Raw genomic sequence first — 21840 nt, forward strand, 5'->3', positions numbered from 1 at the left:
AAGTGAAGTGCTGAAGAATTTTGTCTCGTATGTTTCGAGTCTGTCTGTGGGTGAAAGTCTGGTGGTGATGATCAGTATTTGGACAGGTTTGAGTTTCAGTGCTGAAATTCGAGAAGCTTGATTCCACTGACTGATTACTGCGACTCTTAAAATAAGTCTTTGACTGCTTCTGTAGTGGACAGATTGTTGTTGCGAGGGAAAGGCGACAGTCGCAGAACCTCGGTATTGACACTTTCGGGTTGTGTCCGCGAGGAATTCACTCAGATTGCTTTGCTGGCCTGTGAGATTCGATTAGCTTCCCGCAAAGGCCACGTTGGAGGTTGCCTACAAGAAAGAAGCTCTGCTGTCACGCTGTAGGCCGACTCGCGAGAAGGAGAAGCACTGGTGTAGGAGATGCTGATGATGGCAAACTCAGCGGGAAGAAGACGACGCTGCTGATCGCAGTGTCCAAGGTGTATGTGTATTGACGACAACGAAGGAGAAGGCGATCAAGAGTGGTTGTATGACTGTAAATTGACAACGAAAGGTTAAGGAAGGAAGTTCAGTCAGATGGTTGTCGGGTTGGAAAGTTGGAAAGATTGATTGAAGGGGGGAAGTTGGGTCTTTATATAAGACTTCAGGCGCTCAGCTTGCCCGTGACTTGCCTGCCCCCCGTCTAGCTGCCGGTCAAGTGACCCAGAGCTATGGCCAGGCCCCACTGTCGACGATGTGAAGCTGGCCAAGTTCCGCTTTGGGATATCTCGACATTCACTTTGGAGGAGCTGACAGGGGTTGGCTTACATAAGCTCACCAACCTCCCAGCCTTGATTGGTCTGGGGGTGGGGGGGGGGGTGGTGAAACTGAGGTGCCAAGGTATTGCCTCGCTATTTGTACGATACGTGAGCATGTGAATACCATACTGGCATCCCCGAATGTCTTACGTAGCAATAAGTAAGTGAATTTACGCATGGAGCTTGCTTGGAAGAAATTGTTCGTACGTGCGCCAAAGACTTTGGCTAACAAAACATAATCGATTTACAGCAAATACTCTGATACAATACTGAAGGCTTGGAAATACGTATTCTGAAGTCAAGGAGATCAACAGAGTGATTGAACGGCGTTACGAATGTTTCCTCTGGGCCATTGCAAAAGCGCAAGCACTTCTTATCAAGCACACCCGGGGTGAGGTAATTACATACACACTTGACGATTTCTAGCAGGATGGTTTTGAGCGGTGGAAATCTAGTGCAAAGCTGAGGGTCATGGGTTTGTTGAAGAGCGTTTCCTGTTGGTCAAGCTTTCAACAATGAACTTCGACAGAACAAACGAGCGGCAACCCCAGTCAGAGTCTCTGCAACAGTGATGTTGCGCTCTTTATACTTCTGTCAATTGCACCTACAAACACCAAAGCTACCTCTCGCTTCCATGTTACAAACGACTGCAGACCTTCTAGCTTGTTTCTCTCAACCCTGCCTGGCAACTTTGCACCTGACTTTGCCAGCATCGTCTAGCGGTCGCTCGTCGTCGGGTATTCTCTATTCGCATCGCAGTCAAGCGCGAACAGCACGTCTGTCCTCCCTCCAAGCTGCCCTAGCAGTCCGCTTGGCTTCTTTTCTCTCTTTCCAAGCTTCTAATTTCATGGCCCTCTCTGTTCTCCTAGCGTCTCGTTTCATTTGTCTGTTAGTAGCTAGACACTTGACCTTCTCTTGAACCTTTATGAGGTCTTTGGGGGGCCCAGCTAGCACCATGTCTCGACTGGTCTTATCACTCAAGCGGGGAGCATCAACATCCGACAGAGAAAGGCCCGCGATCTTGATCTCAGACTCTGTCTCCTCAAAGGCGATCATGGAGCCATGTGCTCTGGTCTTGTCTCGGTGCTCAATGGTGGCCCGATATGTCGGCGGTGGCTCCTGTCCATCTATTTCGTGGACCATCACAACTGTGGTATTCGTCCTGTGTTCGCTAACCAGCGGTGTACCATGATTTACGGATAGATCCCTGAGCAAGCGTCAGCGATCATTATGCATAGATGAGTTGTGATCTGGCCGTTGCAACTTACTGCAAATGGTCTCCGTCGAATAGCCGAACGTTATGCAATAAGAGGCCCAATGTCAACTTCAGCGAATCTAGAGAAGCCTGTTTTGCCGCAATTTTGGGCTTGTCAAATAACCACTTTGCTTTCTGCTTCAGTTGTGCCGTGTCTCCACGTCCGCCATCGTCCTTCAGCGATGCCAAATTCTGATTTAAATCTTCGATCTCATGTCTGCACAATTCCACGACCTCGGCAAGAACCTCTCTCGTATCTCCATTGAGACTACGAGAGGAGTCTTTGCCACTCAACAGCTTGGCCTCGATGTCTCTCAGGATGATCGCCACGGCCTTGGTGTCGACAGCAATGCCCTTGATCTGTGCACCCGCCGTGCCGAGGTCGTCTGCGACCGTGGAGATTTTTCTTGCTACGTGGAACCCGGCAGCAGCAAGAGTGGCGATGGAAGAGACCAAACCCACTAACTCAGCCATTTTCGATGCTTCTGATGGGCTGCAATTTGGAAAACTGAGGTGTATGGGGATGGTCTCCTGGCTGGACGTCAAGACAATCCGGCCAGCGCGAGCTACATATGGTTCCTGGACTGGGCAGCACTATCACGCACGCAAATCGGATCTCATGTTCCTGCCGAGGCGAACTTAACTCTATCGGCTTGGTAGCCGATGTTTCAAGACATATGAGCACCAACCCCGGCGACCTATGAAACAAGCCAATCGACAAGTTCGAGCGGGCCGAGCCTGGGGTGCCTTGCGAACAAAACGTGACTGCAAACCAATGGACCTGATGGGATCGTAGCATGGTCTTGCCTCGGCACGTGTGATTCAGTTCACAGAGGAGCAATATTATGCATAGATGTGACACAGCAACGTGTTTCTGGTGAGGCAAATAGCACGCAGTATTATAGTGTCAGCTCACTAGACATGGCAGCTTCATATTCTGACTGGTGCCATTTTGCTTTCCGTCGCTGGTCCGGACACTACTTCCAAACTTGTGCGGCGAGGCTTCAGCGAGTCTTGCAAATTCGAAATTGTCCGGCTCAGAGCCACATCCTACCTGGGCACTGAGGCGGCTCGAAAATAACACAAGTGACAATCAGAGGCTGGGCCGCTATCGGACTTCACGCAGATTCGATTGCATCCCTGTGATGAGCATGCTGCGCCCCAGCTGTAGCGTTTCCGTATCACTGCATACCAGATTGGCCTCGGATCAGCACTTCTCGCAGATAGGAATTCAATTTCAAAGATTCCGTGTGAGCACAAGCGTTGAGAAACATTATTGAATTTGTGAGGGGAAATATGGTGGGATTGGCCGGTATTTAAACCGAATTTATAGGCAGCTCAACTTGTGGCAGACATCAACTATGGATACAACAATTCCATGCGTTGATAATACCGCGACAAGTACGAATATCGATAACCAAGGTAGACGTTGATTTGACGGCTTTCCATTTGTCAATTCGTCTCTCACGTGTAGGTCTCATTACTAATAGGCACAATGTCACCCGGCGGAAGTAGTCGCCCTGGTGTCGGTGGAGCTCGGTTGCAGAGAAGTGGCGATCCTCTCCAGCTCAACGTCATCGGTCTTAAACGGCGTCTTTTCGGTGCAACCGGGCGGCCGCCGGGCTAGAGCGACTGAGCAGTGAGGTATCGAGGGACTGAGCGCCTGCAGGACAGCTACAGTGCTTACCCATCTCCCTTAGGACCACAATTTCTCCAGAACGATAGCCGAAGAATGACGTTACTGAAGATACAACATCCGGGGTGCGTCCCGCGCCGGCTGCTGGGTGACAAAAACCGCCGGTTCGTGATCTGCCCCAAACAAGCCGCAATCTCCATCTTGGCAAAATCTCTATAACACCGATGACCTTGCTCCTGAACCCTTTTCCCTACTGCCAAGAGCACCAAGCTTTCTGGTTGCATACAACTGCCGTGAGATTTGCGACTAGCAGCCATGGACGTGCATCACCATGGGCTCGAACATTCTGATCCTGCGAGACTGGAAAAGCAGATAGACTCGGACCGGGCATCGACAGCACCCTCGCTTCGCCATACCGACGCTCCCTCGGGCGGAATACACGAGACGATATCAAATGACCGCAAATTCTTGTCAGAAGACGAGGCACTACAATATGCAAGAAGATACCCAGACAATGAGCAGCCTGTCTACCTCACCTACTCCTTCGACGACAAGGACAATCCGCGAAACTGGCCAAAATGGAAGAAATGGTACATCACATGCTTCGTCAGCATGCTCAATGTCCTTACGTAGGTTCTTATGCCAAACATGTGCCAGCATGCCAGATCTTCACTAACTTCAAGGAATCAATAGCTGCCTTTGTGCCGGCGGGTACAGCTCGGGCACAGAACAGCTAACAAGCACCTTCAATGTCTCCTCTGAGGTTGGCACGGTCGGGCTGTCAATGTACATTCTAGGCTTCGCAGTGGGACCGCTCATGCTTGCACCAATGTCCGAGTACTTTGGTCGCAACCCTGTCTACATGATTTCATGGCTGCTGCTGGTCATTTTCCAGATCCCTCTGGCACTGGCGCCCAATATAGCCACGGTCATCGTCTGCCGTCTGCTGCAAGGCTTCTTCGGCAGCGCACCCTTGACTGTAAGACGTTGTCTATCCCTGTCACAATTTCCTGAGACATTGTGACAAGCAACTGATGGTGAACTCTGTAGAATACGGGCGGCACTGTCAGTGACCTGTGGGCAAGGGACGAATGTGGCCCTGCAATGGCTATTTACGGTCTCTCGAGCACCGGAGGCCCACCGCTGGCTTTGGTCATCAGCGGCTATATCGCCCTGAACCTGGGTTGGAGGTGGCTGTTCTGGGTCTACATGGCAATTCTCGGCGGCTTCTGGGTCCTTCTCGTTATCACAATTCCCGAAACACGCCACAAAATTATCCTCGACAAAAAGACCAAACGTCTTCGCAAGCTCCTGCAGTCTGAAGGCCTTGCTGCCGCTAAAACCATAAGAGATGCGAATTCCGACGAAAAGAAGGGGCTGAGCACGCTGTTTGCCGTCACACTCACCCGGCCTTTCAGGTTCTTGTTTACTGAACCGTAAGTGTTGCGATACTTTTCTACCTACTCCCATTCAAATTCGATGAGCAGAACGCTGACTTGACAGAATCACAATGGCGGCCGCGATCTACAACGGCTTTATCTACGGAATCGTCTACCTCTTCAACGAAGCCTTTCCCTTAGTATTCGGGCCTGGCGGTCACGACTTCAACACAGGCGAGTGGGGCGCAGCTTTCGTCGGCCTATTGATCGGCAGCATTGTCGCCGCGGCGCTGCACCCATTTCAAGAACGTTATTACCTGCGACAAGTCGCTCGCAACGACGGCAAAGGTGTACCAGAGGCCAGGATGCATCTCGCTCGCTTCGGGACCTTCTTGTTGCCCATCTCGCTGTTCTGGTTCGCTTGGACGAGCTTCCCTAGCGTGCACTGGGTCGTCCCAATAATCGCTAGCGCGCTCTTTGGGGCTGGCATATACATCATCATCCTGGCTGTGCTCAATTATGTGGTGGACTCGTACCAGGGGTACTCAGCATCTGCGCTTGCTGGAGTCATTCTGATAAGGAACCTGGTCGGAGCTGGCTTTCCCCTGTTCGGAGCGCAGATGTATGAGTATCTAGGCTTGGAGTGGGCGAGCAGCTTGCTTGCGTTCTTGAGTCTGCCTCTGTGTGCGATTCCATTTATGTTCTTCTATAAAGGAGAATATTTGCGGCTCAAGAGTCCATGGGCCAGGTATGTTTAATTTCTGTCCACCCTAAATCTATCAGCCGTGACTGACAGAAAGCACAGAGAGCATTTTGCGCAGGATGAGGACAAGCCTCATTGAGCCATGAGTTCAAATACCAAAGATTCATTGGAGGAGATACAGTTTGCAAAGTTCCACAGAAGTTTGCTTTACTTAGCTACGGGAATACCACAAATGACGTTGCATTGGGCTTGCCTCAGCTTGTTGTTTCTGCGTAGCCACTTTCTCATGCATGCTGGACTCACTCTCAAACAGTCTTTCCTGAACCACAACCTCAAAGGAAAACCTTCCTGGGCTCATTACTCCAAAATTTCCTTGCATTGAAAATTTGTGGCCTTTGAGGAAATCGGAATACTCCTGAGCTCAAACCCCTGGCTTTTGCAAACAGCGCATCACTTTGCTGCTTCCAGTGAATGGCTGCCGCAGATAAAGCTTATAACATGTGGATGTGACATTTGAATTATCCCACCTCTGGGGCACGGACGTCACTGCATTTGATATGGTGACTAGGTGCCACTTCCAGTGACGAGACTGCAAAATTGTGCACCTGCAAACACTGACAGGAGCTGCCCTTGCTACCTTCACTTTGTTCGTTCCCTCAGTGCAGCAGGGCTGTCCATTGGGCTCCATCTCGCCCCATTCTGCTTTGAGAAATTCAAACTTATATATTCCACCTCAACTTCTTCATCACTTCAACCCTTACACATCGCCGAAGACTTCAGGTCTGGGCAATTTCTGCCAAGCAAACTCAAGATGGCTTCCGACAATCAGCTCAGCAGCCCTTTGGGTGATGTTTTTAAGCTCTTGATTCAAGACCAGGTCTCTCAATTTCTGCGAACAGCCGATGAACCTTTGGATTATTCCCCGACTGACCTGGCCGACTGGCTTCCGACCCTGCTGGCTAGTGGGCGCACACAGAAGGATGTCTACCGAGAAATTGCTCGTTCAGCTGTCGTGGTTGGCCACTCTGCTACTGTCTCGGAGTTCTGCAGTTGGCTTTTTGCCACTTTTGGTGTTCTTTCTACTCAGTATGGCTCGCTCCAGGTTCACGAAACGGCAATGGTTGGCCATGGCAGGGCACCAGCAATGGCAATCAATGGCAATGATCGTAGGCGCACCGTCTGCCCTTGGTCGGTCTACCATCTGACCATTCTTGTTTGTTTAGTGACCGACCCAAACGTCCCCGCCCAGAATCCTGCTCAGAACTCTGACCTACTTCGTTTGCCAAACGAACTGTTTGATGCGATCCTCCGCATTTTGCATGTTCAAGACATCAACGACTTGCGATTGACATGTCGAGAAGGTCGACTGAAGACATTTGCATCTTGGTCACAATCGAGCTTCAGTACACGGCAATTCAGTAAGTCGTGATGACTAACCCAGTGAATTATTATGAGCTAACTGCCATTGCAGTGATGGACCACTACAGTCTCCTAACGCTGGTTGACATCTCTCGTCACCCGCAACTTTCCAAAGCCCTCACACATCTGATTATTGGTTGTGATGAGATAAATGCTCATGGCATTCTCACACGTTTCTTTCGACACTACCTCAATGATGGTTTAGCTCCAGAAGTCCTCCATCACTGGGGAGTTGCGGCGTCTGCCCAGCAAGCTCTACTCAATACTGGATCAGCCATCACCCTACTGTCCATGGCTATTTCAAACCTGCCCAACCTGAAAAATGTCAGCATTTGTGGATCCAGGGAGTTCCGCCGACTTCTCTCCCATACTCCCACCGTCCAAGATCCGGGCTTCATAAGAAGGAGCTACGGCTCCGCAGCCTACGAAGTCTATCCAAGAGATCGAGGCAGCACTAGTCCAAATTTGAAGGGCTTTGATGATCGAGTATTTAGTGCCGTCTTGCATTCCTTACTTCGCTGTGGGACCCAGGTCAGCAGTATCGAGACTAGGTCCAGCGAAGACAAGCAGCTTGTTCATCTGGGCGACGAAGCGTTCAATCTCCTTCCAAGCTTGAATTTGAATGCCCGTGCTGTCCTTGGTGGCCTTTCAAAATTGCACCTCGGCATAAGCCTTCGTTCGAATCTGTTCAGCACCCACGACTTAAACCACCACTTTCATGGTTACAGTCCATTTACGATCCGCCTCCGAAAGTTTCTTGGCTTCACGCGCAACTTACAGTGGCTCGCACTTGATTTTCAATTGTCGCCGAAATCCCAATCGCATTGTGGCCTCGCTGAATGGCTGTGCGAGCCCACGGGCCCTCCACACCGAAGTGCAGGCGAAGACGCTAGTCAGATAGGCAGCAACAACTCTTCCTTGATTCATGGCAATCCGGTGTCTATCACTCTGCCGTTCCTCCGTAGACTCGATCTCAACGGATTAAGCCTACCCCCAAGCAGCCTGCGAGCCATTTTCACCAAATTTGATGGACTCACATCGTCCACTCTGTGTGAGGTTTGCCTCACGCTGTGCCCTGTCGGCAGTGTGCCTACTTTGGGAGGCTCAGATGAGATAGAGAACCCTTGGGCAAGCTTCTTTCGCGACTCGTCCACTCTTCTTGCCAAGCTTCAAGTCCTTCGACTGAAGAACTTGGCGGTTCTCGGATTCCGATTCACGTCTGATGATGTGGTGACAACCAACAAGGAAGTTATTTTCTTTGTCCCGGACGAGGGTGTCACAAAGGGTCCACAGAGTTGCCCACCGCGTTCAATCACTGTAACCGATTTTGGAAAAGAGGCTCTGGAGAAGCTCGCTGAAAAGACATGGCTGGAGAAGACTTACAACCGACATCTCGAGAGGTCTGACGGTGATGAGGAGGCCTAGTTGGGAACAGAGCGACGGGCAGTAGTTGTCGGATCATTAAGCCCTGGCGAGGGCCACCACTTTATGTTCTAGTCCATAACGAGCGCATAGTGCATCTTGTGGGGCAGGAGTGGTGCCCAGAACACGCAGGGCGGAGCAATGTCTCGTTTCGTTCAGTCAAGAATCCGCTGGCCCCGTCGCATTATTGTGCAGTATCTAAATTCGAGGGGAATCGTGGGTCGCATGTTGTGATACCCAATCAATGATCTTGACCACCTGGATCCTGTTGGCAGTTGGTAAAAATGCAAGTCAACCAACAGACATCTTCCCAAACCCAGTCATGTTCGTAAGCGAGTCCGTGTTCCAAGCGGAATACCCCACATGTAGATGGATCGGTTAAGCACGCTCGAGAGCTAAGAAGTTTAGCCCACAATATCTAGGCCACACATTATTGTAGGAAAAGCATATCATTGAAGATTCAACCAAGCTCAGACAAAGTCTCACTAGCATTACTGAGTTCTTCACTTACATACTGATACAAGCTTACTCCAGTACCGATTTCCCCTTATTGGAGATTATCATGTTTGGGTCACGGAGCTAGACCAATGTTTTGTTAAGTCTTTTCCACGGTAGTGTCTCACTCCACAGTGAAGCGACCAATAAATATGGCAACATTTTCGGCCCACTATTTTTGGCTCTTGCCCTTCGAATAAGTATTGCCTCAATTCTTTGGCTCATATTGGTGACTTCTTTGCCTGTATTTGTACTATTGAAGGCCTGGGGTCAACCAGTGCCGCATTTTTCTCCTGGTCGACATCCGATACTATTTCATTCAAATCTGGAGCTTCGGGTCCCATGTGGGTTGAAAAACCAATCAATCTATTGAGAACTGGCATCGAATCCTACAGGTCCGCCAGTGGATCCCAGCTGGTCGAGGATGACCTGTGGTGTCTTCCCCTCTGGCCAAGCATCCCAACAGGACCCCTGGGCTAGCGCCGCATTCGCTAACGCAGGTCGAAGCCAACGATACTCTTTTGAAAATCGGGTGAACCTCGGCCAGTGGATAAGGAGTCACCTCACACTTAAGTTCTTGCCAAACAGGTATGCCCAAGATAAATTGAACGCATGTTTCTGGTCGGTCAGCCGATCTCGACAACTGCCTGCAGCGTTCCTTGCCTATCTGCAGCTCGCCTTACGCGCCGCAGTGCCGCATATAACTCCAACTCCTTTTGGTGTACTCCGTATACTTCCATCGAACATGCTAGCCACGGATATTTGGGACTACATTGTGGTTGGCGGTGGCCTCGCCGGCTCAGTGGTAGCAAACAGACTGTTGGCACTGAACAATGACGCGAAGATCCTCGTGATAGAAGCTGGCCCCGACGCAGAAAACCGATCGGATATTCTCTACGCAAACTCAACGAACCTTATTGGAGGTGACTTCGACTGGAACTACAATTCCGTCCCCCAGGAGAGTCTGAATAAACGCAAGATACAAAGCGCTGCGGGCAAAGCGTTGGGCGGTGGCTCAGTGATCAACACATGTACAATACCTGCCCTTCCTTGGTCTTTGATACCTCCAACCTTGGGGACCATAGGTTCTGACTGACTTCCGTTCAGGTGGCTGGATGCGTGGATCCAAGGTTGACTTCGAGGAGTGGGCTTCGCTAGCTAATGACTCACGCTGGGGCTACGACGGACTACTGCCTTATTTCAGGGGCACTGAGAGTTTCTGGAACAACAGCACAAACCCCAATCAGCACGGCTACGATGGCCCAATGAAGGTGGAAGTCCCAACCACGACTGGGCGGGTCTACCCGCTTCGAGATGCAGTATTCAACTCATATGAGGCTGTCGGAATCGAAGCACTCCCAGGTCTTGATGCAAACGCCGGTGATAATCTCGGCTTTGGCGAGATTGCTGAAAACCGGCGGAACGGCAAACGACAGATTGCATCAGAATACTATCCACTCAACGGAATTACTGTGCTGACGGAAAGTCTTGTAGAGAAGATACTCTTGGAAGATGTGGTCATTAATAACAAAAGCAGCAGCTCAGGTGGCAACAAGGTGGTCGCTACTGGAGTTCGTCTGGCGAACGGAACGGAGTTTAGAGGCAAAGAAATTATCTCGTCCGCTGGTTCATACCGCACACCGCAGCTCCTGATGCTCTCCGGCATTGGACCCGTCGAGGTTCTTTCTGAGTATGACATCGAACAGAACTTGGATCTTCCAGAGGTAGGGAAAGGCCTCGCCGATCATCTTTTCCTAACCACGGAATGGGAGCTGGCCCCGGAGTACAGAATGGACACTGTTGATTCTGGAAATCCTCTGTTCTCTGAAGCACAATATGGACTCGGCCAGCCGAACAATTTCGTGGCATCTTACGGTGTCAGCAATATACCAGGCCTCACTCAGGCGATCTCGAGTGATGAAGGTCAAGCACCCGATCCAGATACGCACTGGTTGCTTAAGGAGACAAGAACATTCTTCGAGGCCTTTGTTCTGTACACAAATTTCGACCCCACTCTTCCATCCAACAACAGCTATTTGACAGCTGCGAATGTTGGTCTACTTCCCACCTCTCGTGGCTCGGTCTCAATCAACTCGTCTGACCCCACAGTTTCGCCCGTAATCAACCCTAATTTCTTCGCCTCGGAAGTCGACCGTTTTGTGTGGCGAGACGGGCTCAGAAAGACGATCAAGATGATGGTGGGAGGCGCGTCGCCATTGAGTCAAGGCATCGTTGTGGGCGAAGCACCTCCTGCGGGTCTTCCAGCTCTCACGGTTGACTCGACTGATGATGAGATCGAAGCGCGCATTCGCGCCACAGCCATGTAAGTCATGGTGGCTACTATTCAAGTCTGCTTCCTGCCAAATCTCGGTTAGCTGACTCAACGGGTTTGTTACGCAGCGGTACTTACCATCCCGTCGGAACCTGCTCCATGGGCAAGGTCGTTGATAGCTCACTACGTGTTATTGGAGTGAACAACTTGCGTGTCGTCGATGCTTCTGTCATCCCTACTCCCATTACCGCTCACATCCAGTCCACTGTCTATGCTCTTGCTGAGCAGGCTGCTGATATCATCGCGGCTGTGAGGTAGCCGACTTGCAAACTTCTCGGGCGCTTGAGGAGCACCAAGACAGAATGTGGAGGAAGTAAATAGCCCTGCACCCACGTACGATAGGGGCGGTTGGACCTCCTCCACGGGAGAAAATCGACGAGCCACTTCGGGTATTGAGCCGAAGCGTGTCTTATTACAGCCGCAAACGCCATAAGACCTGTGACATCAAATATCATTTTTTGCCACTTAGTATTGTGCCAGTGATCTGTAAGCTAATTGAAGCTCGAGTAATGAACAAATTGTCCGCCACGGGGGGGACTTTTCCACCGTTGTGCTAGCCCAATTCCGCCCCTTCTGCACTGTGATCTGCTCGCCATCTCCACATCATCACATTCTGCGAGTCTGGACACACGACATCATATCGCAGGCATTGCTCCACTTGATGCGATCGTCATGGTGTGTATATACCGAAGCTTTCCCTTGACCATGCGAAACTCATGACTGTCCGGAGCGTTGCTCAAGTGCTGGAAGATGTTGATCACATCAATCGAACCAAATGAGTCATCGATAACGTAGCGCCTATTGATATTTGGGGCCTGCGAGTTATTGGTCGGTATCCCAGGCTTGCAGCTGTCGGTAGGAGATCCGTTGCCGGTGTACGCGGACCCCTCCAGCCGGGCACAAGGCGTGCCCCAGGGCACAGCTTCGATTGCGCTCTTATTACTCCACATATCCAAATAGGCATCCGCGGCGTTTTTGAGAGCCTCGCGGCTGTCTCGCTCGCTGGCCGGTATCATGCTCCAGTCCTCCTTCAAAACCCACTCGAGCGTCTTGCTGGCGTTGAAGAGCCAAGACCCCGTCGTAGAGACGACCGAGTCAACCAGATAGACGAGCATGTCGTTGTCCGGGTCGTGGCGAACCTGTGTTCCCACGACATGGGGAGACGCACGATCGGTCATGATCATTTCTGTATACGTAGCACACTCTGTGAGGTCCGTGGTGGTACGGTTGTGGTCTACGTGCAACTTCTTGCCAAGAACGCCGGTCGTGATCTCAATCGTTTTGTTATTCTCTATGTAGGTGAAATTGTTTGGGTTTGCGCCATCCAAGTTGCCGAGGGATCCATTGTTCTGCGCGTCAACCAGACCGTGGGCAAACTGTAGCATTCGCGTCTGGTTACACTCGGCACCAAATACAGTCAAGAAGAGGGTGCTGGCAACAATACAAGGCGGAAAGTGAACCATCGTGTCTGGTGGCCGCACGTTTGGGACTGGACTGGCAGTGTTTAGTGCGGATCTCTGGCGTCCCAGTTATTCTTCCCGTGGAGAAGACAAGAAGATTTTATAATTGAACGTTCAATCCACAACTCAGCTAGCAGTTCAAGTGCCGTCCCGGCTATATCCGAGCAAGACACAGTCCGGCAAAATGTAGATCTTTGAGAAGGCCCGGGTGATCTCAACAAATCACATTCTGAATGCTATTCGGCAACGGGCTGAACAATAAGGCAATATAGAGTTAGATTGCCTACAGAACCACAACAGATATTGCGATGCATGTATGTTTTTCCTTCGGCAACAGTTTATTTTCAATCATTGGAGTTATACAAAGGAACAAAGAATCGTATCGAACGGACTAGTCCATGATGGAAGATTGCAATTCGTCTTCTACACAGATTGGCCCACGAAATGTGATCGTTGTTCTTCATCCAAAGGACAATAGATAATTGGTTGTGTAACAAAAATTACGCTTATCGAGGACATGTGTGATCACTGCGAATGGAGAAGCAGTCTCACCAATGTCCCTATCAAACTTCAATTCATCCAGACGGCCATCCTTGCATTTCATCCCACTCTACAATACTATTCCTCGAACGCAGAAAGATACGCCGGTTACTCATCAGTTCCTGCCCCAAATGTAGTTTGTCTTCCCAGCCGAGGTTCTCTGGTCTGTTCACGTCGGCGCCTTTCTCAATCAGCAACCACACCGCGGCCTCCTTTCCCGCCGCCGCCGCCGCCATGAGCGCGCTGCGATGTTCCCCATACTCTAGGACCTGGTTCAACTCAGCTCCCTGTTTGATCAAGTACTCGATCTCCTCTAATCCTCCAAGGACTGCCGCCCCAACGAGCGGGCTGTGGTACCCACCATGAGGAACTTGGAGATTGACATTAGCCCCGCCTTTCTCGACGAGATAATGAACCATCTCGCGCCGTTTTTGGTTGTCATGTTCACTTATTTCGTCACCTTGTTCCCAAAACATATTGCTCCCGTAGGCTCGGGTGCCGGCGATGAGGGCACACCCATATACTCCATAATCAGAACAATAGTCAACATCAGCTCCGAACTTTTCAACGAGATCTTGTGTCCTCTTCATGTCTCCCCTGCTTACAAAGTACTCAAGCGCTGAACCAAAGGGATATGCGTCAGACGATGCCAACGGATATCGGAGAGAGGTATTGAAATTTATTCCCAAAGCCGCTAGGCGGTCGAGTGCAACATCGTAAAGTTCTCCATTGAAGTGAAAGTTTGACATTGCAGCACTTAGAATAGATCCGTATCTTCCAGTCATAATGGTCGCGTTGGGGTCAACACGTCGTTGGCCTAGATCAGCGTCCTCAAAGGTGTCGACTTGCTGGTCTAGATGGACGAGATACTCGAGGTAGTCCAGGTGCGCCACATGGGATGCAGCAGTGATCGCAGCGGTGCTTTGTTTTGCATTCGGAAAGACTTTATTCGGGTCCGCTCCACCCTCTTCAACCAGGACTTTCATTGCCCCGAAATATCCTGAGTCAATTGCAACAGCAAGAGGACTGGGTGGCCGATCCGAGGAGATGAGTTCCATCGTCAACTCTTGGTTGGGATCCGCACCTCGTCTCAAGAGTTCGCGAATTATTTCCGTGTTGTAATGCTCCGCTGCGACATATAAGGGGTTGTAGAAGTTGGATGGCCTATTTGGATCGCAACCATAATCCTCAATTAGCGCCTTGCAGAGATCGAGGTGATCTTCCTCACAAGCAAGCGATAAAGGAGACTGGGTACCGTTGGCCACGTCTTGGGCATCCATTCCGGCCTTTGAGATCAGCTCTTTAACAATCTCTGTATTACCGTGATAGCAGGCCCACTGGAGAAGATTCCAGCCCTTGTTCGTCTGCAATGTCAAATTCACCATTGGTTGCTCCAACGCGTTGTCTTTTTGGCCGCCAGCCTTATTGACGGGTAGTGCTTCCAACCAAGATTTGAATATATGGTTGAAGCCGAGCTCAATCACCCCAAAGGAAGCCACTGCATTCAATGCAAGAGTCTTTTTGTCCCAGAGAGAACCTCTGTTAGCGACCCATGAATGAAATTCTTCGCTGCTTTTGTTGGGCTGGCCGATAAATTGTCGAAGAAGACCGTCCAAGCTTTTTGCGGACACGAGAACATTTCGATGCTCCTCACGTGCAGTCTTTCCCGAGTGCCCACTTTCGCCATCCTTGGCAGTCATTGAGTCAACGACCAACTTAACGTGGGTGGGCCAGGTATCGGAACAGTAGTTGAACAAAGAATTCCGGATCGGCAATGAGGATGGTCTGTGACTGCTTGGTGATGGAGCTTCAGGACCACGACGGCAGTCTCTCCGCTCTCTGGAGGAAAGTGAAGATTGACTATCGAAATTATGATTTGTCAGGCCTGACTGAGCGCCTTTGGTGGTATTTTGCCTATGGCTCTCAATGCACACCATGAGACTAGCCGCTCCCACATGAGAATGTGCATCTGAGACGCCGAAGTGGTTTTCTTCCCAGTACTCGGACACCGATGCGTGGCAGAAGCGCCAGTACCTCTTTGATGGCCACATGTCCTGCGGCTCGTCCAAAAACAAGAAGTTGGCGCACAAATCGAGGAGAGTGTCTTCCTCAATGGTGTCAAGTTCAAAGTGGCCATCGATCACGGGCATTGACCCTGTAGAACCAGCCCAGTGACTTGCATTCTTCACCGCGTAACCGAGCGTCACGTCGATATAGGTGACCGGATCGATATGGACAGCCGACAGTATTTGGTCTGACGTGAGCGGATCATTGGCAGCGAGGACCCACATGATTGCCCTTCTGACAATCTTAGCAGCTGTAGAGTCTGTTTGCCCGACATTTTCAGCGTATATCTGGTCGTACATTTCCTTAAGATTGTCGGGCAGATTCTTGAGCGCCTTGTCAACATCACTCCCCAGAATGTACCCGTGCTGGACCACAGAGGTGATGTGGAGGTCTGCCAAGCGGAATCTGTCGATTTTATTAGGAGGGTATGAGTACAGTAGAGATCTTCAGAGCAGTCGAAACAATTTCTATGTGACAAAGACAGCCAGTCTGGCTAGGAACCTGACGACACTTACACAGATTTGCTTTTCTTGAGTATCTCTTTGATGACTTTTTTCTTCAGAGATGCCTGCCACTTGGTGGCCACGCGTTCATCGTTTTCGATTATGTGTTCAAGGAATCTTTGGATATCGTCGCCGTTGTTTTCTGCCGATATGATCACCTTGTCACGCCTTCGAAAAGCGTTCAGAATGTCACCCTCAGGACGTCCAGAGACAATGATGTTCAGAGGACGTCTGTTGCTTCTCTCCATGAGATCAGCGAGAAAGGTAACAAGAGCTTGTCTGCCCGTAAAACTGTCACCTTTGCAACATTCGTCGAGAGCATCGATGATGATCGTGGTTCTCGGATATTGTTCACTGATTGATTGAAGCTGCTCTTTGCAGTCTTCAAGGCTCAATGACCTTGCTTCTCTGTCACATTGCTTGCGCAACTTATGTAGAGCAGGAGACAAACGAATACTTTGTCCGTAAGGTCTTGACAACTGGCGGACAAGGCTACGTAGGCAAGACAGAGTCGTGTTTCTAGATGGTTCGTCGCGATTGAAAAAGAAGAACGCAAGACCTTCATGCTTAAGATGTTGGCGTGATGATCCTTCGAGGAAGTCCTGCTTATGCTTAATGATCCAGGAGGTCAGAAATGACTTGCCGGTTCCAACTACAGGGATAACGCATATTAGCTTGAGTCTTAGAAGATGATTTTGTGATGGTAACGGGAGCGACTGCTGACCTGTACCCTGTAACCAAATGAACGAACCAGTGGTCGAGCTCTCCCATTCTTGGAACCTTCTATGGCGCAGAATCCAGTTGCAAGTGAGAGGTGCCAGGCGGTTAAGTATCGACTTGAGATGATCCCCATACAATATGTCGCTCGTCCAATTAAGCAATTCATCCTCTTCCCTTGATTGCATCTTTCCAAGAACGTCTACTAGACGCTTGTCGATTTCGGCCATTGAGAACCCCCATTTTTCCAAGTATAAGTTCAGGAAGGCATCGCTACGAGAAGTTTTAGCAACTTGCGCAGCCAGCACGGCCTCTTCCAACTGCTTCCTCAAACTCGCGAAGTCCTTACTCTTTTGTATGATATCATCCGGTTTCCATACCGAAGAAGCGATAAAAGCGACAGGATTTTTATCCAGCAACTGAGCGGACATTGCCATGAGTTGAAGGGCGCATTTGTAAACGCCACGCAGGCATTCATGTAGAATCTTAAGCGGGTCGCGGGGTGTATTGGTCCTGTTGAGATATGTCTCGTATACACATCCTAGCGCAATCGCGTGCGAGACAAGATCCGCAATTTGAAAAAGTTCGTCCATCTGCTCCGCTGCTAATAGAGGGATTCGTAGCAGCCACCTGGCGATCGGCCAGACCTGCTGCGCCACAGCTGGGGTGAAGTTGATTGCGAAGTCGCCGGCCTGAGTTAGGTGCTCGATGATATTGTCGGCCGTTTTGTAAATAGTCGGCCGTTTTTCATGTTCTACCTGTTTCCTTCTCACCTCCTCTACGGCCTCACGGACAATCTTGCATAGGTCGTTGGGTTCATGGACAGTAGGCGTGTCTTCTGTGCCTATCAAGTTGAGGATATTCACTCGCTCTTTCACCTCGAGGTCGTACATAGCTTGCTGCCAGAGGTCATCTTGCTCATCTGGCTTTGCCCTGCCTAGCTCTTGCTGTACAATGGTTGCATTCGTTGGAATCATATGATAGTCGGCTTGGATCTCGCGGGTTTCTGCCCTGGATGATTGCTCGAGTTGGACGGCATGATCATCCTTGACTGATCTATGCTGCGTTGATCGGAAAACCCGATGACCGCCCTCCGGATTCGATTCATTGCATTCCTGTCGGTCAAATGGAGGTGCGTGGTTGACCTCAATGCTCTGTCTTGAACCAGGACCCGGCGGTGCGTCCCGACCCGACTGCTTGAGCTTTCCCCCTGTGCACTTCAGGAATGCTTTGAGTCGATGCATGGCTTGTAGTCTCGAGAATTGGAATTAGGACGCACAATTGCGTTTCAGACTTTGGAAGTGAGGGAATTTCCTGATATTACCTACAGAAAGCTCACGCGGAGATATCCCAAGGTTTATGGCGACGGACAGAATTCAACACGGTCAAGATCATCACATAATTTGCATATGAATGGTTGCGCCACTGCTGCCCCGAGGTGTCCAGACCAAACCAAAGCTATCTGCTCGAGACAACTGAGTGAGGCGATTGAATCGAATGACGTGCATCTTGCACTGGTCACCAGCCTGTGTTGCTGTACGTGGGACAGGGCAAGCTGCGCAAGTGAAACGTCCGTATGCATATGTGCAGATCCGTCGCAGCGTCAGCAAATGTGATTCAATATCTTGACGCTGTGGCGGCACACCTAGCCCATTTCGACACTTTCAACTTTAATTTGACTGAATCACAAAATCGCCGGTCAGCCCAGTACATGCAGCATTTGTTGCAGCTCCCGGTGGCTGCCATAGGGATCTCGATCAGCGGGCCGATTTGCATCCTTGATCGTCCGGCTGAGTCGGCACTGATGAGTCTTCAGCCCAGCCTGCATTCAGGCCCAATTTCTGCTATGCAGGTGCCAATCTTTTTACTTGGCTGGTGTAGACAAGATACTATGACATTCACCTTGTCAGTAACATGGGTGTGTGTTGCTTGCGGTTCCCACAGGGCACCACGGTCCTTCAGGGCCAGCGTCTTGTTTGCCCCAGGACGAGTTGTGACCACGGCACTGCCCACGAACTGCTTGCGACTGCTGGCCAAAATCATGATGAAAATGGCTTAGTGATTGGATTACGCTGTCGTTAATACCTCCATCTTAAAACAAATAGGAGAAGTCCGATTAATTACCTGGCCCCCCCCCCCCCTTCCCGGGTAAACAAAATTGACATAAGGTCCAAGTTCAACAATTATTTGGGACACTTATCCTCATGCTTGTCCTTGTGAAATTCATCGTGATGGGTCGTTCCGAGGGGGAGGGATTGGAGGTGGTGGCAACGACGTAACCAATCGGTGCAGCGCGAGAGATGGATAGGCGAAGCCCGTCCCCACCCCGTCCCCGGTGCCAATTATTTTGCAGATCTGTGTCTTGCCCTGACCACAGCTTGATCCCCGAAATCCATGCAGAAGGAATCACTGCAGATGCGGAACATGATGCCCTCCAAATTCTCAATGGGGGCGCCACAGTCACGCCGATAGTGCCGGCTCCAGCAACACTGACCGTATCGTCTAGAGACCGCTAAGACAGATCCGCCATATATCACCATATGCGCTCCCAGAGGATACCGGCGTGGTACGTCAGCATGCAGATATAAACAGCCATGGTGGTGTGAGAGCGTGTCCCGAATGGGCGACAAGACGTTTTTTGGGGGGGTGAGCAGAGATACATGGCACGAAGAGACCATCCATTTCACGGCTGTCATCGGGACTCGACGAAGCTATGCACTCAATTCAATTATGACTGACCCACATAGACAATCATATTTAGATGCAGCTGGCATACTTAATCAATCATGCTCGCGGTTCGTTTGTCATAGTTCACAGTGATCGTCTCCATCTTGACGATACCACCCGCCGCGCCGCCCGAGATCCCGCCCGCAGGTGATCCAAAGGCCTCGAGGTCTTCCGAGTCGGAGCTGCTGCGGCTGGCCCAGCCCATGTCCGCCAGCTTCGCGCGCCCGCGCTTACTACTCGACTTGCGGACCATGTTGTTCCCGCCGCTCGTGATCGTGGTGGTGGTGGCCAACGTGGTCATCTTTGACCGCTGGCCATGGCCCTGCAGCACGCCGCGCCCGTTGAAGGTCCTATCCGCGGACGAGAGGCGGTACCGCGAGTGCACGCTGACGATCGTCTTGACCCATAGGCGTAGCACCGGTATTGATGCCGCCATTATCGTCGTGGCGATCTCGGCCGCCGACCAGATTGAGAGCTGGCCTGATTCGAATGTGAAGTCGGCGGTGAGGAGGAGTGGTATTTTTTGGCAGCGCATGATTGATGTTGCGCCAGCTCTGTAGAGTGTGTCAGCCCCGTCTGATATTTGACGTGCCTGACCTGAAAGTCTGCTGGAGGTTGTTTCGGGATGGATGGCGACTTACATAATGCCCAAGCTCATGCAGATACCCACACCAACCTTCTCCTTCAGATTCATCTGCAAGTTCCAAATGAGCACCCACGGGATGACCGCCAGTGCAAAATCTGCAGCCGCTGAGTATGCCGCGCCGAACATCGTCAACACCAGCACCAGCGTCCGGTCCCAACACTTCCCTTCCACGCTGGGGTCGAAGCTCCTGCCGATGGGTGTGCACTGGAACAGCGGCAGAAAGGCTGTGAAGGTGAGGAATAAATTCAGTGACACAATTATAAACCAGACCAGATAGCGCACGTGGGAGACAACAGTCAGCCGCAGCAGCGTTACGGCGAAGGACGTCTTGGACCAGGCGGCGCCGAGAATGGTAAGCGTCTGTGCCACAGCACTGAGGAGCATCGTCCGCACAAGAGTGTCGCCTGTCACACTGTCGATGTGTTTGCCCAGGCCGGCTTCAGCCGCCACTGTGGTGACGATTACGTCTGCTAGGAGCATGACCTGTTGTGCATAGCATTAGTGAATGTGCCCTGCCTGCATGACACGGGTCCATGCTCACCCATGCTGCCAACACAATGTAATCATCCCACCAGAGCCCCTTGTGGGCTGATATCTTGGCCCATATTCGGGCGCCGACGACGAGTCCTGCGAGCGATAGCAGTGACCACCCGATTGCGTTGATGTAGGCGCCAAAGCCGTCGTCGTTGGGCCGCGCCTGTCGTGGGTCCATTTTTGGCGATCCAATACCACGATTGGACTCGCTCGAGCGTTGTAAAAGACGGGGTCAGTGTCGAGGGCGAGTCGGGGTGGATGCGGCGATCCGCGGCCCCAGGCCAGCGTGGAGGTAGAAAGTGAGAGAAATGGGCTGTAGATCTTTAACGAGTGGATCGATGAAAGAAAGAGAAGAAAGTAAAATAATTTCGGAAAGACCGGGATGGGAAGGAAGATTCCTCAAAAGAAAGTCAGTCCAACATGTCAGGGAAGGGCCAAGAATGTCGAAAAGAAGCTTAAAACTTCAGTGACGGGGTAAACGGCACATTCTGCATACAAAATTCTGCTTCTGATGTAACATGTGGACTGTGGCCAAACCACTGGTGTGTTGGCACTACATGCACAACACCACACGGCCGTTTCTTCCGCCACCCGGGATTTCAGGAACACGTCTCGAAGAAGGGGGGGATGACGGGCGTAGTTTCTCTAAGGGGTGAGCAGAACGGCGAGCTATAAGATGGACGAGTATACCGTAGTAGGGCAATATACTTGACGGGCGCCATGCTGTCGCAAGTGCCGTCGTCGCGCAGCGTCCAAGAACATGGATTTGCGCCGAAACCTTGCACCAAACTGGTTAGGCCAGGAATAGAAGTTGGCCGATTGGTCGGATGACCAACTGGGATGAGCGATCGAAGATCTAGAAGCCTGTCAGTGGGTCCCGGCAGTGTACGCGCGCATGAATGAGGGTCGTTGGTGAGCGACGCCGATTGCTCAGGGACATGGGGCCCTGGACTGAAACAGAGGCGCGTGTGGAGAGAGTTGCGTGTTCCGCAGGCCACTACTGTATGTGAGCTCGTTAAGGCCCGCGAAACGACGCGGATGGTAGGACGGATCTTGAAAAGGGGCCAGTAGTTCACCATGAACTGCTTCTTAGTTGTCTATAATATGTATAACATCAAAGGCCTCCCGACGGAAGGGGCCGCGTTGGTCACGATTGGTCACACTGATTTCCGAACTTGTACAATTTTTTTTTTCTGAAGCGGCTCCCAAGCAGGGCAATAGCTGGGCTGGGGCTG

At 51.1% G+C, this 21840-nt stretch overlaps 7 protein-coding genes across 7 annotated transcripts; 3 read left to right on the top strand and 4 right to left on the bottom strand.

The window, feature by feature from the left end:
• Nucleotides 1-1486: 1486 nt before the first annotated feature.
• J7T55_001484 (uncharacterized protein) lies at nucleotides 1487-2499 on the bottom strand (the record flags this gene model as incomplete). The annotated part of the gene is made up of 3 exons (XM_053145584.1): nucleotides 1487-1609; nucleotides 1680-1977; nucleotides 2039-2499. 3 exons carry the CDS (start codon nucleotides 2497-2499, stop codon nucleotides 1487-1489), a joined length of 882 nt encoding a protein of 293 aa, XP_052991745.1.
• Nucleotides 2500-3976: 1477 nt separating this feature from the next.
• On the top strand, nucleotides 3977-5882 carry J7T55_001485 (uncharacterized protein; the record flags this gene model as incomplete). Its single annotated transcript, XM_053145585.1, has 5 exons — nucleotides 3977-4290; nucleotides 4355-4640; nucleotides 4712-5097; nucleotides 5165-5788; nucleotides 5846-5882. 5 exons carry the CDS (start codon nucleotides 3977-3979, stop codon nucleotides 5880-5882), a joined length of 1647 nt encoding a protein of 548 aa, XP_052991746.1.
• A 672-nt stretch (nucleotides 5883-6554) lies between these two features.
• On the top strand, nucleotides 6555-8587 carry J7T55_001486 (uncharacterized protein; the record flags this gene model as incomplete). The annotated part of the gene is made up of 3 exons (XM_053145586.1): nucleotides 6555-6909; nucleotides 6967-7161; nucleotides 7215-8587. The coding sequence occupies 3 exons, from the start codon at nucleotides 6555-6557 to the stop codon at nucleotides 8585-8587; spliced, it is 1923 nt and encodes a 640-aa protein (XP_052991747.1).
• Nucleotides 8588-9824: 1237 nt separating this feature from the next.
• Nucleotides 9825-11669, top strand: J7T55_001487 (uncharacterized protein; the record flags this gene model as incomplete). Its single annotated transcript, XM_053145587.1, has 3 exons — nucleotides 9825-10110; nucleotides 10187-11402; nucleotides 11480-11669. 3 exons carry the CDS (start codon nucleotides 9825-9827, stop codon nucleotides 11667-11669), a joined length of 1692 nt encoding a protein of 563 aa, XP_052991748.1.
• A 377-nt stretch (nucleotides 11670-12046) lies between these two features.
• On the bottom strand, nucleotides 12047-17942 carry J7T55_001488 (uncharacterized protein; the record flags this gene model as incomplete). Its single annotated transcript, XM_053145588.1, has 4 exons — nucleotides 12047-12900; nucleotides 13524-15883; nucleotides 15994-16633; nucleotides 16706-17942. The coding sequence occupies 4 exons, from the start codon at nucleotides 17940-17942 to the stop codon at nucleotides 12047-12049; spliced, it is 5091 nt and encodes a 1696-aa protein (XP_052991749.1).
• Nucleotides 17943-18397: 455 nt separating this feature from the next.
• Nucleotides 18398-18741, bottom strand: J7T55_001489 (uncharacterized protein; the record flags this gene model as incomplete). The annotated part of the gene is made up of 2 exons (XM_053145589.1): nucleotides 18398-18520; nucleotides 18601-18741. The coding sequence occupies 2 exons, from the start codon at nucleotides 18739-18741 to the stop codon at nucleotides 18398-18400; spliced, it is 264 nt and encodes an 87-aa protein (XP_052991750.1).
• A 733-nt stretch (nucleotides 18742-19474) lies between these two features.
• Nucleotides 19475-20783, bottom strand: J7T55_001490 (uncharacterized protein; the record flags this gene model as incomplete). The annotated part of the gene is made up of 3 exons (XM_053145590.1): nucleotides 19475-19979; nucleotides 20067-20554; nucleotides 20613-20783. The coding sequence occupies 3 exons, from the start codon at nucleotides 20781-20783 to the stop codon at nucleotides 19475-19477; spliced, it is 1164 nt and encodes a 387-aa protein (XP_052991751.1).
• Between the last annotated feature and the right edge of the window lie 1057 nt (nucleotides 20784-21840).

The sequence above is a fragment of the Diaporthe amygdali genome (assembly GCF_026229845.1).
Source record: "Diaporthe amygdali strain CAA958 chromosome Unknown NODE_21_length_814164_cov_65_183785, whole genome shotgun sequence".
NCBI classification, from domain to species: domain Eukaryota; kingdom Fungi; phylum Ascomycota; class Sordariomycetes; order Diaporthales; family Diaporthaceae; genus Diaporthe; species Diaporthe amygdali.